The sequence below is a fragment of the Melanotaenia boesemani genome, chromosome 7 (assembly GCF_017639745.1).
Source record: "Melanotaenia boesemani isolate fMelBoe1 chromosome 7, fMelBoe1.pri, whole genome shotgun sequence".
Lineage (NCBI taxonomy): Eukaryota > Metazoa > Chordata > Actinopteri > Atheriniformes > Melanotaeniidae > Melanotaenia > Melanotaenia boesemani.
In genome coordinates, this window is record NC_055688.1 from 17,780,535 (window position 1) to 17,796,829 (window position 16,295).

At 39.0% G+C, this 16,295-nt stretch overlaps 1 protein-coding gene across 1 annotated transcript; it reads left to right on the forward strand.

Annotated features, from left to right (window-relative positions):
• Positions 1 to 778: 778 nt before the first annotated feature.
• slc30a9 (solute carrier family 30 member 9) lies at positions 779 to 15,475 on the forward strand. The gene is made up of 18 exons (XM_041990346.1): positions 779 to 895; positions 1,312 to 1,458; positions 1,577 to 1,774; positions 2,010 to 2,057; positions 2,179 to 2,278; positions 2,536 to 2,628; positions 2,767 to 2,849; positions 3,660 to 3,718; positions 4,216 to 4,283; positions 10,630 to 10,788; positions 10,976 to 11,111; positions 11,194 to 11,233; positions 11,318 to 11,389; positions 11,898 to 12,005; positions 12,173 to 12,338; positions 12,977 to 13,106; positions 14,392 to 14,505; positions 14,616 to 15,475. Exons 2-18 carry the CDS (start codon positions 1,353 to 1,355, stop codon positions 14,658 to 14,660), a joined length of 1,725 nt encoding a protein of 574 aa, XP_041846280.1. The 5' UTR covers positions 779 to 895; positions 1,312 to 1,352; the 3' UTR covers positions 14,661 to 15,475.
• The last annotated feature ends 820 nt before the right edge of the window (positions 15,476 to 16,295 follow it).

Genomic DNA, 16,295 nt, shown 5'->3' on the forward strand with positions numbered 1-16,295 from the left:
GTGTTTGACTTGTCAGCCATTTGTCAAATGAATCTCACAAACACTGCTGCTCTTGGAGGCACCTGTTTAATGCAGGGTAATATCTACTGTACTGTTTTAAAGTTTCAATAAACCTGCAGGTCTTTTTTTTCATATGTGTTGGGATTATTTTCTCTTTCTTTGGTGACCCTTGTGTCTTTAAACATGACAGAGGTTGGGCAATAACTGAAGCACTAATTTTAATCAAACAGCAATTTTAAGGCACTTAGGCTTTTCCTTCAATTTTGATTCTATATACAGTAGAGTGTACATTTATTTGTTTAAGTAGAAGTGGATATAGTTTAAAATTATCCATGCAACATTAGATGCACTTAGAAAACATGACATATAGTTTATTTTACATCTACTGTTACAGAAGATAACATTCAATTCAATCTATAGCACTCCAAAGTGTTATGTAGCAGTATGAAGAGGGATGATAACATTGTTCTACACAGCTCTTGAGGTAAACATTTCCCCACAAGACTGTGCTGTTCTTTTATATTAAAAATATTTGTGTTACATTTTAGATTGTAATAATCTGAAATAAAATATTTTTCTAATTATTTAAGTTATACTTAATACACTTTTTCTATGCGCCTAGCCTTCATTTATGTAGTTCGAAGGCAATAGTATAGTGAACATCGAATGACCTTGTTTGCGCTGCCTAGTGCAGAATATCGCGAGAAAGACGAATTCACCGTTGGGATGTTATGTGCTCACGCGAGATCATGTCTTCGTCACTTAATGTCATAGGTCACGTGAATCTGTGTTTGTAGCGCTGTCGCTGAACGTCCGTAGTGGCGTTCCCACCAGCTTTGACCATATATTCGCAAAATGGATACAGATTATGTAGTACAAACTTCGCCATAGAAAGGTATTTGCTTATCTATATAGCCTCATCTTAATGTTAGTCTAGACAGTTGTTATTTTGGTAAAGATATAAATACTACAGAGCACTTGTTACCTACGCGGCTAACGATGTTAGCTGTCGTGCTGTCTAGCTGGGTGAGCTGAATGTGTGGCTCCGCAGCCGCCGGTTTGGTGAAGCTGTAATGAGTCGGCGTTAGCCAACCGGCAAAAAGCAGTAACTGACTTGCCCACTCAAAATTACCTCAGTTTACAGTTAAAGTCAACAGTGTCAAAAGTGACTTTTTGTGGCCGTACTAACGTTGTTGACTGATAATACAGCCTCAACTTGAGAGGATATTTCCTGGCCTTAATCTGTCTGGAGGAGGTTAAGTTGACAAGCGGACTGCTAACATAACAGCCGGTATATTTGTGACTACCTAGCAAGTTCCTGCACTTCCTCATCGAGCCCCGCTGAGGCGAGGATGTTTCCCAGCTTAGCCCAAAGACCATGGCATGTCTTCTGCAGGGTCTCCCTGCAACACAGGTCTCTGTCGCAACGATCCCCGAGGTTCCCCCAGCTGTGCTACGGTGAGCAGGCGCTTTATGGAGTGCTACTTTACATTAGTTTTGCTCTAATGTCAATATATCAGTTTAACTCTGGTCTAAAGGGTAAAGGCCATCCATCATGACACGTTCTCTTTAACAGGTTGGCAGAGTGGAGGTATACACAACTTATGGTTCAGCCTCCCAGACTGCCGTGTCGCCTCTTTTGGCCTGGGCAATGTCCAGTACTACTCTACCTCTGGCAGCAGTAAAGATGGTTCTACAACTACAGCATCAGGCGATGCTCCTTCAGCAGAAAAAATTGCACCTGGGGCTGCAAAGGTGACACCAGATTCACCAGGTAAACTTAAATATATTCTAACAGTAGCTAATAAAACCTATGATGAGTGTCTGGTGGCATTGCATGTGATGCAAACATTATTTTCCTGTTTTTCCACTTAAGATCTTTTTGAAAATGCTAACATTGCATGTAAGCACCTGCAACTCTGATAAGCTAACAGTGTTAGAAATAGTCCTCCAGAAGATGCGGGCTTCGTATCACATCTTTGATCTACAAAGAATCTTTGCTTTCATAGGTACAGCACCAAAAGGGTTGACTAAAGCTGAGACAATTCATGTGAAAGGTAATGTGCAACATCTATGAATCATCCACATTTTTTCTTTTGGATCACAGTATATTTGTTTTAATTTTCAATTTGATTCATCAGCCATTATCATTTAATTCCCCCAAAATGTCACAAACAGTTCGGGCTGTCCTGAAGAAAAGGGAGTATGGATCCAAATACACTCAGAACAACTTCATCACTGCTGTCAGAGCTATGAATGAGTTCTGCCTCAAACCAAGGTAACCCCTCTTCTTTAATGTAGATTTTTTAAACATTAGATTAGACTTTACATTATTTCATCAATGCAGGGCAGAGTTAGTGACTCTGTTCAGTCCTAACTAACATCCTGGCACGTAACAATCACTGCACAGATTCCTTTGGGTTAATAAGTAAGCATGCTGTTGTGATTAGCTAATATGAAGCTGTCTAACATTGCCAAACTCAAGTCCTAATCTGAGCCCTCGTTTTACCCCCCTTACCCACTCCATGCTTGCAGTGATTTGGAACAGCTCCGGAAGATCAGAAGGCGCAGCCCTCATGACGACACAGAGGCTTTCACAGTGTTCTTGCGATCAGATGTGGAGGCCAAGTTAGTGTTAAACCCTTCTCTTTTATATCTCCAGATCTGCAGAGCACATCACTAAATATCTTCAAATATAATTCGTGCCTGTTTATTTTCTGCAATGTTGGTTAATTTGTTTTTTGTTTTTCTCTTTGTGAATATTAGAGCATTAGATGTGTGGGGAAGCCATGAGGCTTTAGCCCGTGAGAGAAATCTAAGGAAAGAGGTAGAGAGAGAATACCAAGAAAGTAAGTGGTTGTGTTTCCTTTCATTAACTTTCTCCTTTAAACTTTTTTTAATAATATTTTTCAAAACATGATCTTTCACTTTTTAAGGTAAATTTTAATTTAAATAATTTGTTTTATTGTAAATTAAACGTGATTCTACAGCATTAGCAATTAACTTAGCAGCTGCATGTGCTACATTACCAGCATCCAGCTCCGTTGTTCCTTTATAAACCCGAAGTGCGAAACTGACCACTAGATTGGTGAGTTTTCTGCTTTGCTGTTTCTTGGCTCAGAGTAAATAAAAACGCAAATAGGTAACTAATTAATTGGTCATGCCTATGAAACAGTTGTGCACAACTTTTTGTAAAGCAGTTAATGTTATTTTATATCCTTCATTCTTTCCACAGATTGAACAAAAATATGTTTTAAGTAAGAAGGTTTAGAGCAACAACTTAATATTCTGAGATTCTTTCTGAGTATTCATTCATTCACAATAGTGTTGAGTGGCATTAACCCAGGATTCAACAAAGGTACTCCTGTAAAAATGGTGTTGAGAACATGAAAGGTGTTTTAATGTCCAGTAATGTCTTTGCAAGTCTTGTAAACATATTATTTTATATGAGCTGAGCAGTAAATTGGCAGCATTGTCGCAGCAACAGTTGAGCTGATTTTTATTTTTTTATTTTTAATTTTATTTTAATGCTGAGCTTAAGCTACACTTCAACAGCTGTAAAAGGATATTTTTGTAGCTTCTTATGTGACCCACTAGTTAGGTTTTCTGGTGCTTGAACTTGCAGACGTTTAGTTTGTGTCATTTGTCTTCTGACACAGACATTTTCCGAAATCAGCAGCTGTTGAAGGAATACAAGGACTTCTGGGGAAACACTAAGGTGAGCACTCTTTTTTATGTTTACACATCCATGTGATTTTTTTTTTTTACTTATTTATTTTATTTAAACAGGAAGGTGGCCTTAATGTCACCATGCACGCATTATCAACACCAGGTTGTGTTTGTGTGGCTTTTGTCCCCGTTACAGGGGTCACTGCATTTATGTGACAATGACATTCATGCTGTTCTCTCTCTTTACTGTACGATGCTGATGTTATTTTAGTGACTGCACTGTACTGCATCTGTCTGGTATGTCATAGTATATTCTATACTCTGCTGGCTTGTTTTGCCAGCGTATCCGCCCACCTGCCTTGTGAGAGAACATCAGTAGCATTAGTTCATAACTGACTACAATTCAAACATGTAATATCTGAATTCTCTTGGAATTTATCAGCAGCATGAACACTGCAACCGCCGTCCACTGCAATAACTTAGACTTTCTTTATTGGCTGATAATATCCTCTTGCAGACTATTTATATCATTTTCATTTCTTAAAGCCACGATCAGGCAAGAGGGCGACATTTCTACAGGGGCCAGGGAAGGTGGTGATGGTAGCCATTTGCATGTAAGTTTTAAATACTCTGCCTACTCTTAATGCTGTTTGTTTTTGCTGTGAAGGTGCTTGGTACTGACTTAATAGAGCCGTAGCCCCCAGGAGGAAGTGTTGGATTAAAGATAGGAACTGGGGGTTTGTTCACAACAGGGTTAATACACACAGTCATTTGCAGTGGCTTGGAAACTGAACATAAATCTGTTGTGAACAATGTTGATTTCAGAAATGTTGTTCAGCTACATGGAAACTACAAACCTACCATATTGTCAGGTCTTCCGGATTTTGTCAAGTTTAAAACCTCGAATGACATTTTTCTCTCAGCAATGACAAAAACACTGCTTTATTAAGGTGATCAGCTGAACTAATATTAACTCAATATTCAATTTTTTTGATACAACTAATACAGTATTTTTTGCATGCCGCTTCTGACAGTCATGTTTGTGTAATTTGACTGGGGAACCCTTGAGGACAAGTTAATTCAAAGGACAACGTAGTGGGACAGATCAGTCCATTGGTCTGAAAATTGCATGCTTTAAGATTGAGAATTTAAGATTGTTAGACCTTTAAGAGAGCACTGTGTCATTTTTATATTGTCTCTAGGGGAAATCTTTCAGAAAAGACACTATTTGAAATGCTAAGAAACTGTAATTTTAAAATGTGAGAGTTGATTTAGCCTCACCAGGATAAGATCTAGCGCCTTTTATGGAGATATGTCTTACAGAACAATTATTGTTACATTACACCATCAAAGAGGGATTTATGGTTGAGTGACCAGACAGAAACCACTTCTCACTAAAAGGCCATAACACAGCTGGGAGTTTTCCAAATTGTGCCTGAATGACCCTGATTTATTTAAATAAATAAAAAAAAAAAAGGTTAAACAATTTTATCACATTTGTATGAGGAAAACCAGGCACTGAGCATCAGTTCAGTAGTATCGTCCCTATAGTCAAACATGGTGATTGCATCTTTCTCTAGCATAGGTGGAGGGAAAAAGTAGGTGCAGGAGAATGTGCAGCAGCTCCGAGTGAAAACCTTCTCCAGAGTGTTCAGGATCAGTTTAGACAATGAATCTAAACAAACGCCAAGAAAACAGTGGGGTAGCTTCAGGAAAGCTATGTGAAAGTCCCAGAATGGCCCAGCATAAGCCTAAATGTGAACCTAGTAGAGTATTTATGGGGATATCTGATCATTGATGTACACTCAACTCTGTTTGAGCTTGATTGATTCACACAAGAATAAAATAAGGAGCTTCTAAAGTCATGTGAAAATGTAGTTTTCTGCCCAAGGTGCTTTAACCCCGTTAAGAGTTTAAATATTAATTTAAATGGCCTTTTTTTTTTTTTTTTTTTTAATAATTAATTAAAGGCCTCCGACAGCTTCTTTTTGCATTGTCTGTGTGTGTAATTTCATGAGGAGCTAAATAGTTTAGCTGATTTTAAGACTTATCTGAAACATAATGAAATATAGAAAACATGAGCCTGTCTAAAATCATACATAGACACACCCCCCTGAAGAAACTCTTCAGTGTGTAGTTTGACATTTGCAAATAAAGATCTTAACGTAAATGAGCAAGTTTTTAATAGTAACTGGGTGGGAAACTGGTATCACATGCATTTCTGTTGCTTATTTTATTAAGGTGATTGTGTTAGAAGCCATGTGCAGTCACATGAAGCACAACGGTGGTGCACAAAGACTCACAAGACTCAGTACATTTAACAGTTACAGTAGTAGCGGTTTAAAAGTTCCCATCCAAGCTGAAAGCCAGCCGAATACCTGCCGGCTTCCAGCCCAGTTCCATTCCAGTTCCAGCCAGCTGCCTTCCAACTTCCAGCCGCCAGAGAGGCCCCCTCCTTCTCCTGGGAGTGTCGATGTTTTAATCAAACTCCACCCATTCCTTGTAATATAGGGTAGACCCAGAAGATGGCGCTTCTCTCACAGACTTCTCATCGCCCGTAGTCTGTCAGATTTTATCTGAATTTACACTGACCGGCAGAGGCGCCACTCAAAGCACCTCTGATGGCCAGTCACAATTCATAAAAATGCATAAAACTTAATACATAATCATCGTTTGACGTGGAATGTGAAATTGTAACATGCTTGTGCGCTGCCAATTGTTTTATTCAGAAATGAATGCTAGTAGGTTAATAAAACCTTTCAAATACTGGATCACAGCCCCTAGCTCTATTCTCAATAGGATGTATGTATCATACTGATTAATCTTTTAATATTAGCATTATTAACATAGACAAATCAGATTTGGATCAAGCAACACAGAATCTGTTTGAGGTAGCTAGGAAGGGTTATTTTATTCTCATATTATTTATTTCACCTCCATAAGAAGACAGGGCGACAGATAAAAGCCCCACGCAGGATCGGAGATAATTTCTTCCACTTCAATGTGTCTAATCGCGGGGGGACATCCAACACTCGCTGTGCTGCGACTTCCTGCTCGCCGGGAATCCCGATTACGTCACCCCTCCAGGTGGGCTATTCCCCGACACGCTCTGATTACCATTCCAAAAGGTACTGTATGCAGCCCCCAACTTGAACATGCGCCTTCTTCAACATTCGCACTTGCTCCAGAAAATTACCATCTCTTAGGCTCCTCCACCACCACTTTGACTGTGGATTGATACGTAAATGAGCCGCAATGAGGCAGCTGAACAAGTGACCCAGTTTTGTGATTGTTGCACATTGGGTAAGAGTGGTCAAACGAGTCCAGTTTGTGTTGTCATGCTACCAGAAATTCAGTAGGCTAGTCGGTCCTAATGCAGTGAATTTCCATGTTAATGTTGCCAAATTCAATAGCATAGCAAGAGATGAAAAAAGAAACAACGATATTTCTTCAACATGTTAACCAAAATATTTACCTCTTAAAGCATAAACCAAGTATTTACAACAAGCAGTGTGCTTTTTAACGTTAACGTGTGCCATAGCCTACTGCACCGCTGTTCTTCCTTCCAAGTCTTCTTTTTTATTATATTGTTGTTTTATCATCTGAATATACTACAACAACACAGAGAAAATATATGAAAGTTTATTTTACGCTGGTATTTGCGCAGCAGAGTTTTCTGCCGCCGGATTTGTAGTCCAGGAACGGAGAACACAGCTGCTGCCAGGAAAGGTGGATTACATTTTGTTAAAGCACAGCAATCTCCGAGTAGCCTATTATAAATACCCTCTCAGTGGCAAAATAAAACACACTGGTCTGGTTTAGTCTTCACTCTGAAATGGTTCAGTCAGAGGAATATAAAGCTGTTTTAAAAATGATGAGCAAGCTTAAAATAAACATTCATAGGCTATCTATGTGTTTTAGATTAACACAATGATAAAACAACAATAGGCTATAATAATGGAAAAGAAGCGGTGCAGCATGGCAATGATGCGTTAATGGCTCGGGTCGCGGGTTAAACATCAGTCTGGTTCGGATTTAAATGGAATAAATACATTGGTGACGAGTCGGGTTCGGGAGTCATTCTAACGGGTTAGAGCAGGTATGCGTAGCAAAACAGAACCGTGCAGGACTCTGCTCTAAGCAGTTCGGACTTGGTTGACCTGGAACCATTTGACAATAAAATCTGGAGCCATCCTGCAACGCGCTCGCTTAGGCGTCCAGTTAAACCGTGTTTATTCAACCAGTCCCTACTTCATTGCATTCATTCTTTCCTCATAGCCTACGTGCACATTTTTTTCAAGATTGTTTATGTCAGTTTTGTTTTGGAAAATGAAAAAGGAGTCTTTGCGCAGAACTTATAACATTATTCTAATCTTGCCACTTGCCTATTTTATTATTGTGTATTTTTGTAATAACATGTAAATTCACTGCATAGGAACCAACTAGTCTACTGAATTTTGTGTGACAACACTAACAGAACTGTTTTGACAATGCAACAATTACAAAACTGCGGCTCATTTACTTATCAATCCATAGTCAAAGTGGTGGTGGAGGAGCCTTGGAGATGGTAATTTTATGGAGCAAGTGCGAATGTTGAGGAATTTAGCCTTTGTTCAAGTTGTGGGCTGCATATATGCAGCCCACAACTTGGTATACCTTTCAGAATGATAATAAACAGAACAAGACACACCAAACCAGGAGCTAAGACCACGAAGTTCAGCATCATGCTTATCTATCTTTGGCGTTTTTACACCAACATTTTTATACACTGGATAATGATAATAATTATCGATTAAAGTCACGGATAAAACTGCTGTTGTTAAAACACACCCATCTCTTACAAAATCTAAAATGTAAAACAAAAAAAACAACAAACAAAAAATCTGGATCACTGTAGAAATATCTTTATTCATTGCTGATCATCTGGCCATTGAAGCGTTTTTATTTGGAATTGGGAACAAATATTTTCCACCCTGTTATATTCTGTTCCACTCTGTTATGTTCCATTCCACCCTGTTAGTAAGGTGTTTTTTAATTTTTTTTTTTTTTACTAAAAACATTGAGGACTGTGAACCTTGTTGCACCATATTAGGAAGTGAGGAACATTAAATTGATTTTGCTTTTCTGTTCCCAGGTCAAAAGGAATGTAATTATCTCTCATTTGAAATACTTGATTATGCTTTCCTTCTTGCCTTTGTGGAAACAGAAACGTGATAATCTCTCACTTGAAAGCAAGCTGGGCGTACAATAGTGTGATGACGATGAAAACTCACATGACCAATGCTCAAAGGGTACATGAAAATGTGAGAAATGGTCAAAAGCACAAATACCGTTTGTGGTGAGTGAAACTATACAGCACAGTCCACAAGGTTCTTTTCAAGCACACTCCTCCCCCCAAGGAGTATGCTTGAACAGCTAAGGGCAGGTAATGGCTGTGTTTACAAATGTAAAGGTGCTAATTGTTGGCCATTGAATTGTTAATTTCAAACCGGGCAGCCTTTTGGTTGTACTCTGGGCATGGTAGAGGGATAAGAAATCTCTGGGTTTTCTAGTGTTAAACACTGGAAGCGTCGCCAGCGGTCTTTTGATGACCGCCAGTCACGCTACCATGCTTATAGTGTATTAAAAACTAAACGGCTGAACCTGGTATTTTAGGACTTTTATTATATAGTTGTTGTCTATAGTTTTACCTGCTTACTTGTTTGGAAAAGTAAACACATCAATATTTACGAGCAGTTTAGCACGTCTAAACTTCCACAGAGCCGCTCAGGGAGACTCTTTCTCAGCCAAACTGTCGTATATCACGGCTATGGAGTTGTAATAAATGGCCGCCCTACTCTGCTTCTGATTGGCTGTAAGATCACAAACCCTGTGTGATGATAGGCTGCTGGTTCCTGTCATTCCTACCAGCCTTTGCGCATGTGCCTGCTTCAGACAGCGGGCAGGCAGCTGTCCCACCGCTGAGACACAGTTGTATGACGTTTTATCACGTTTTATCACTAGATAGCTATGAATAAAATCCAGGGACACTTCATTTCACAGTATAAACCATTTATTTACTTATCTACTTAGGATAATAGCACTTTGAGGCCTAATTCAGAATATAGGTTGGGCTGGGTCCGGACTTTTGTGATCCCTGCTTTACACATTATCAGTATTATGTTATTTTTACCTGCCGATATTACGTTATGATTTTGTCAATATTCAGTTATGCAGCAGCTGTATCAACCCCCACTGTGAATAACTTACGTTGCAGTCAAATGACCGCTGGCAGCGCTCCTCGGGATGTTTAGAAAGCTCGCTGCTAGTGACATTCACCACTTAGCCGACTTGAGGAGGTTGTGCTTTGCCTCATAACACCATTAGCTACACATGTCGGCTTTTTTGATACATTTATTTGACGCCATTTTCAAATCAAATCATTTTTTAAATGTTGGCAAAAATGCAACAAATGAGCGACACAGCTCATTATAAACTGTTTAGAGAGCAGCAAGATCAAATCACTGCTCCTCCCCGTGGACAAAAGAGGGATTGCAGCTGTTTTTTTACTTGGGCTGCTTAGGGGCAGAGCCTCGCTGACGACGTCATTGCGGGGGATTACATTACCCCCACAGACCTGTGAAGGATCGGCCAAGGATCAGTCAAGGACCAGTCAAGGACCAGTCAAGAACCAGTCAAGGACCCATCATGGAAACAGGGGAACTTTTAAACCGCTACTACTGTATGTCATCAGATACCCAGTCTGGATGCATTTCAGAGGCAACAAAAGAGAAAAAGAATTTCTAAACGTTTCAGAATATAAACAGTTTGTTTGGATTATTTTATTTATTTTTAAGGCACAAATTAATCTTTTTCTTTGCATTGTCAACATTCCAAAACCAAATCTGTGATCTGTAAACTATTTCAGAACCAGTGTTAACTATAAACTCTGTAAGTGCTCTGTATTCTCTTTGTCCTCAGAAACGGATTAAATTTCTTCTTCAAGCTCCTGGCTTGGGTCTACACTGGATCAGCTAGCATGTTCTCGGAAGCCATCCACTCCCTGGCTGACACCTGCAACCAAGCTCTCCTTGCTCTGGGAATCAGCCAGTCTGTCCGCAACCCAGACGCCGTGCACCCGTAAGCAAGCACACCTTACTGTGCTGCTCAAAAAGTAATGAGCGGTAGTTTACTCGTTCCCAAAGTTGTATCACGTTATCAGCTCATTAAATAGTAGAAGTGATGAGTTGGCTTTTTACATACGCTTATAAGTCAGTGTTTTCAGAGCCATTTGCTAAATCAGGTTGACCTTAATGTTGGCTTTCAGGTATGGCTTTTCCAACATGCGCTACATTGCGTCCCTTATCAGTGGAGTGGGTATTTTTATGATGGGAGCAGGGCTTTCTTGGTACCATGGCATCATGGGATTACTGCACCCAGAGCCCATTGAGTCTTTGTTATGGGTGAGTCCTGCACTGGTCGTGGTGTTTAGTTCAAATTATTTGAAGGGTAAATAAGTGCCAATGTCACTTCTCTGTTTTGCAGGCTTACTGTATTTTGGCAGGCTCTCTGGTGTCTGAAGGAGGTGAGTTGTAATGACGAGTGAAACATTTGATGTTTTGACTGGCATCTTGCTGTTTATACTCAGACTTCTGTATTCCTCTCTTAGCCACACTACTTGTTGCCATTAATGAGATAAAGAAGAGTGCCCAACAACAGGGGGTGTCGTTTTATGAGTACGGTATGTTTTTTGCTTTCAAAGCAATGCTGTGCAACAGTTACTGCCATCTAGTGGTCAATTTGGAGATTACAACTATCTCAAATGTGCAACAATCCAACAAATCACATTTATTACAGTCAGCTAAATGGTCTGTGAAGGAGAGAAAAAAAGCTATTTCTTCATCACTCCAAATATCTTTATGTTTCTCCTGAGAACAACAACATTATTGTTTATTCTTGTATGCTCAGTTTCTGTCCTACAGCTATGAATGTGGGATCCTGCTTTTATCTAATGCATACCTTCAAACTCTTCACAAAACAGCATCTGCATTCTCTCTCGTGTTAGGATGACCTGTTGAATAAATGATTATTTCTTTTTGAGGAAGTAAAACTAAATCATGATATGAACAGAAACCTTTCTAAAATAGTCTTTTTCTGACAGCAGATAAAATTTTGGATAATGAAACCTGTTGTAAAATAGATGAAAAATGAAAAAAAAGAATCTCATGTAATTGAATTTTTCTGTGTAGTAATGCAGAGTAGAGACCCCAGTACAAATGTTGTGCTGTTGGAGGATGCTGCCGCTGTGTTTGGGGTCATCATGGCTGCTGGATGTATGGGGCTCACCTCACTCACAGGTATGCAAAGATGCATGTACGATCCTGAGGTGTATCTATCGTTTGTTATTCTTTCTGATAAATAAACTACATGAAGGACAAATTTCATCTCTTATATTCGTTTTGATCTCTAATTTAATGTTGGCACTTCATCAGGTTTTTTTTTTTATTTTTGTGTGTGTGCGTAGGTAACCCATATTACGACAGCCTGGGTTCTCTGGGCGTGGGCACTTTGCTGGGCGCTGTCTCAGCCTTCCTCATCTACACTAACACAGAGGCCCTGCTGGGACGCTCCATACAGGCGGAGCGGGTACAGAAGCTTACCGAGTTTCTGGAAAACGATCCTGCTGTGAGGTCAGCAAATAAACAAACACCTTGATTTTTCCTGCTTCATGGCTCCAAACCTGTACCTGGTGTAGTCAACATCACTGATACGTATAGAAATAAATCCAGCATCCACATTGCTTGAGCCAGTTAAAAGTTCTTTAACAATGAGTTTATAGGTCTGCTTGTGTTGATTAACAACATTCAGGCTTAAAATAAACCACCTGGTATTTACTGGCCTCGACATGCAGCCGCCCTTCTGTTCAGCTGTTCAGCTGTTCAGCGTAAAGCAAAGTAATCCAGTTTAAGGCCCCAGTCACATGGGCATAAAGGCTGCCATTAACTATTTGATCATTTAATCAATAAATGATTTCCTCACTTAACAAATGTATTCTACATTTTTATGTGGACAGAGCTTTATTACTTGTGTAAACCCTTTTTCAAATGTTTTCATTAAAGACAAAACTTTGTTGATATGATAATTTAGTCGTTATAGGCAGGAAAGTTACAAACTGCTGTAAGACCAAAGCAAGTTTCATTAGTCTTCGATTTGCGCATTTGATCTTAAAAGTTGCATATTTAACACTTTTTGTATCAGAAAATAGTCCTTCCTATCCTGAGGTGATGTTGTCTGAAGATTTCCTGAAATACTTTATTTTGTTGAGCAGGGCCATCCACGACGTCAAGGCCACTGATATGGGTCTGAGCAAAGTGCGCTTCAAGGCTGAAGTTGACTTTGATGGCCGAGTGGTGACACGGTCTTATCTGGAGAAACAAGACATTGACCAAATCCTTAATGTAAGTAATCAATCCCTACTTGTATTGATGATTATACTCAGTGAAAAACATGATTCGTACTCATTTTTAAAATTTGACAATTCACAGTTGATTAAAAATTTTAACGGTTCTTTTACTACCTTGTTTCGTAGTGTTCCTTTATTCACACTGGTACTGTTTCATCTTTACCTGTATGCTGCAATCCATAACTAGACACCAGTAGAAAGTAGTATTGTGACATCACATGAGCACACGACAATGTCATTTAACTGCGTCTTAACCTGTGTGGCACAGTGGAGCTCAGCTGAACAAGAGAACGAGGAGGCACAGCACACTTTAAGCAGCAGACACTGAGTCTGCTGCTTAAAGTGTACTGTGCCCAATAAAGAAAGCATATAGAAAGAGAAATGATGCGCTGTGCTGTAAATTAGATAACTAACATCAGATTTCCCTGATGTTCACAAATCCTTTTTTGCAAGTCCAAGTCAAGTAACAAGCTACTTTGTGATGAGTAATTTTCCCATGCGCTGCCTGTCTGGTCTGCTTAGAAGATTCATTATAATATCCAAGGAATTTATTCATACTCATCCTTCATCTACCAGCATTTTATAACACCTCTGATCTTTAGCTTAACTGACAAACACTAGATCATCAGAAAAATCTTAATATTTTTTATATATAATAAAGTCTTGAAATAACTGTGAGATGAGTACAGAAAATATTCATTTGAAACTTTTAATATTTGAAAAAAATTAAACAAAACTCAATTTTCTAATTAGTTTAGATGGAATACTTGCAGGTCCAATAAATATTCCTTACATTCCTAAATCACCAACAGCTGTCCTTTTCTAACAGACCTAGTAAAACTGCATTGCTTAGTGGGTGTGAGTCCCAGTCTGGTCCCAGTGTAACTGGGTTCAGTAAATGTCTCATTCTTCTTCTGAACACATTCAATAAATGCCAGTCTGATGGAGTTAACATGATTTTAATACAAAGGTGGTAACAAGCTAATGTTTACATTGCTGTGGTGCTAAGCTCGTTGCTAACATGGATGCTAACATTAGCTTTCATACTTGCACTTGGATGTAAAACATATTTGCATTTAGAACAAGTGAGAAGACTGAGACTGGTAACTGCTCAACTGAGGGTGGTCTGTTTGCACACCGATTGATTTGTTGTTTGAGCTGCATAAACTGAAGGAGCAGAAATCATTTGGCGGCAGCAGACATCAAATCTTGTCCTGGCTTTTGCCGTATTCAGTATGAGTCTACATTGCAAATTTAAGCATGTGTCTTTGTCTCTGCAGGACATTCAGCAGGTTAAAACGCCTGAGGAGCTGGAGAACTTCATGTTGAAACATGGTGAGAACATCATTGACACACTGGGAGCTGAGGTGGACCGCTTGGAGAAAGAACTCAAGGTATTGAAGGGTGACAGTGTTCATCCAGTATCTGGAAATGTGTTTTTACTATGTAAGAAGATGTAGTTTTGCAAGCCAGATGTGTAAGTAACTTTTTGTTCCCTTTGTAGCAACGTAACCCAGAGGTTCGTCATGTAGACTTGGAGATACTATAGCACCTAAACGTCCTACAGCTCCAAGAACATCAGAAGAAGAAAAGGTGAAGGATGGCTGAGCCCGCCTCCACCATCTGACTCCCACTCTGACCACCACATCAAACACCAACAAGTCATCAAGTCTTACTGTAGATTAGTTCAGCAGCATAAACACGACCATGTCTGAGCAGTGAATGGTAGTGAAACTGTGAGTTCATCCTGCCAGAGGTCCACATTCACTCCAAACATGCAAGTGTTTTTTCTTTTTTGTTGTTTTTGTTTTTCTTTTTGTTCTTGTTTTTTGGGGCAACAGGAATTCTGCCACGACCATTACAGTGTGGTCTCCTGGTCGTTCGCTTGAGCTCACATTCCTCCATAAATGTGTCTGGACTTGGATGAGGTCAAATCCGTCGGAAAAGCAAAACCCAGAGCAGGACCAGGATCATTTATGAGACTTGTACTTCAGTGTTATGCTTGAACCACAGTCATAGTGTTTCCTTCATTAGTGCAAAGGAAACCTGTGAGCTTATTTAATAGGTAGACAATATTAGATTTTTTTTTTCTTTAACTGTTAAAGCTAACAAGATGATGGAGTGCAGCAGGTTCTCTAATGAAGATGGTGATGAGTAGATTGTATTGCTACTAAAGAAGAATCGACAGATTGGTTTGTGATTTTATTTGCCGATGGTGAGAAAAGCACTTGAAAATAATCACTTTATTCATAAGGTATAAAAAGTGACATTAATTTATCATGTTACTGTGATATTTTAGGAAAACAAGACATAATTAGATACATTTATGGTCATCTTTACATCCTCCTGAGCAAAGAAAGAAAAGAGAGAGATAGAAAATAAGTGGTCCTAACATATATACAGAGCTCCACCAACTGCTGTAAACTATTCCAAAAAAAGAAAAAATGTTCTCATAACTTAGACATCCTGTGCAGTATCAGTTGAGTTGTCCAAAGGTGTTTCTGCTGAATTAGCTGTAAAAAACATGCAATGATTGTGCTTTTTCATTCTGTGTTCGCTGTGAGCTCCCAGTTGCAGCTGCAGCCTGGACACCTGCTGCACACCAGCTGCCAACATCTTGTTCTGCTCTAGGAGGTGGGCCTGAGCCATAGTGCTCTTTGGGTGGTATATATATATATATATATATATATATATATATATATATATATATATATATATATATATATATATAAAATTTTTTGAAAGGTGTTAATAGTGAAATATTTTACTGATGTTCCCACTGCTGAGGAACTTGGAATAAATTTGAAGTTATTTATTAAATTAACTTGCTTTATTTTTTCTCATCTTGAGCTTGGATGCCTTGCAGTTTGTCGTATTACTGTTTCGACTCAGCTATCCAAGAAAACAGGGTGTCTTTGGACTTCTGACAGGACAAGCCTGTGTCTTGCATGTTTTGGGTGTACAAACTTGAAGATATTTGCGTAAAAGATGACAAGAAAAGAAAATGAAAAGAAAATTTTAAATAATAAAATACTTTGGATTTCTACTGCCCTTTATCTGGCAAGATCTCAATGGGCTACAGGTTTAAAAAAGAAAAAAATGTATATAAAAAAATTTTTTTTTTAAATAAATATATTTATAAGTTAACTGAAAAAGAATTTTAAAACGGCTAAGAGAAAGAGTC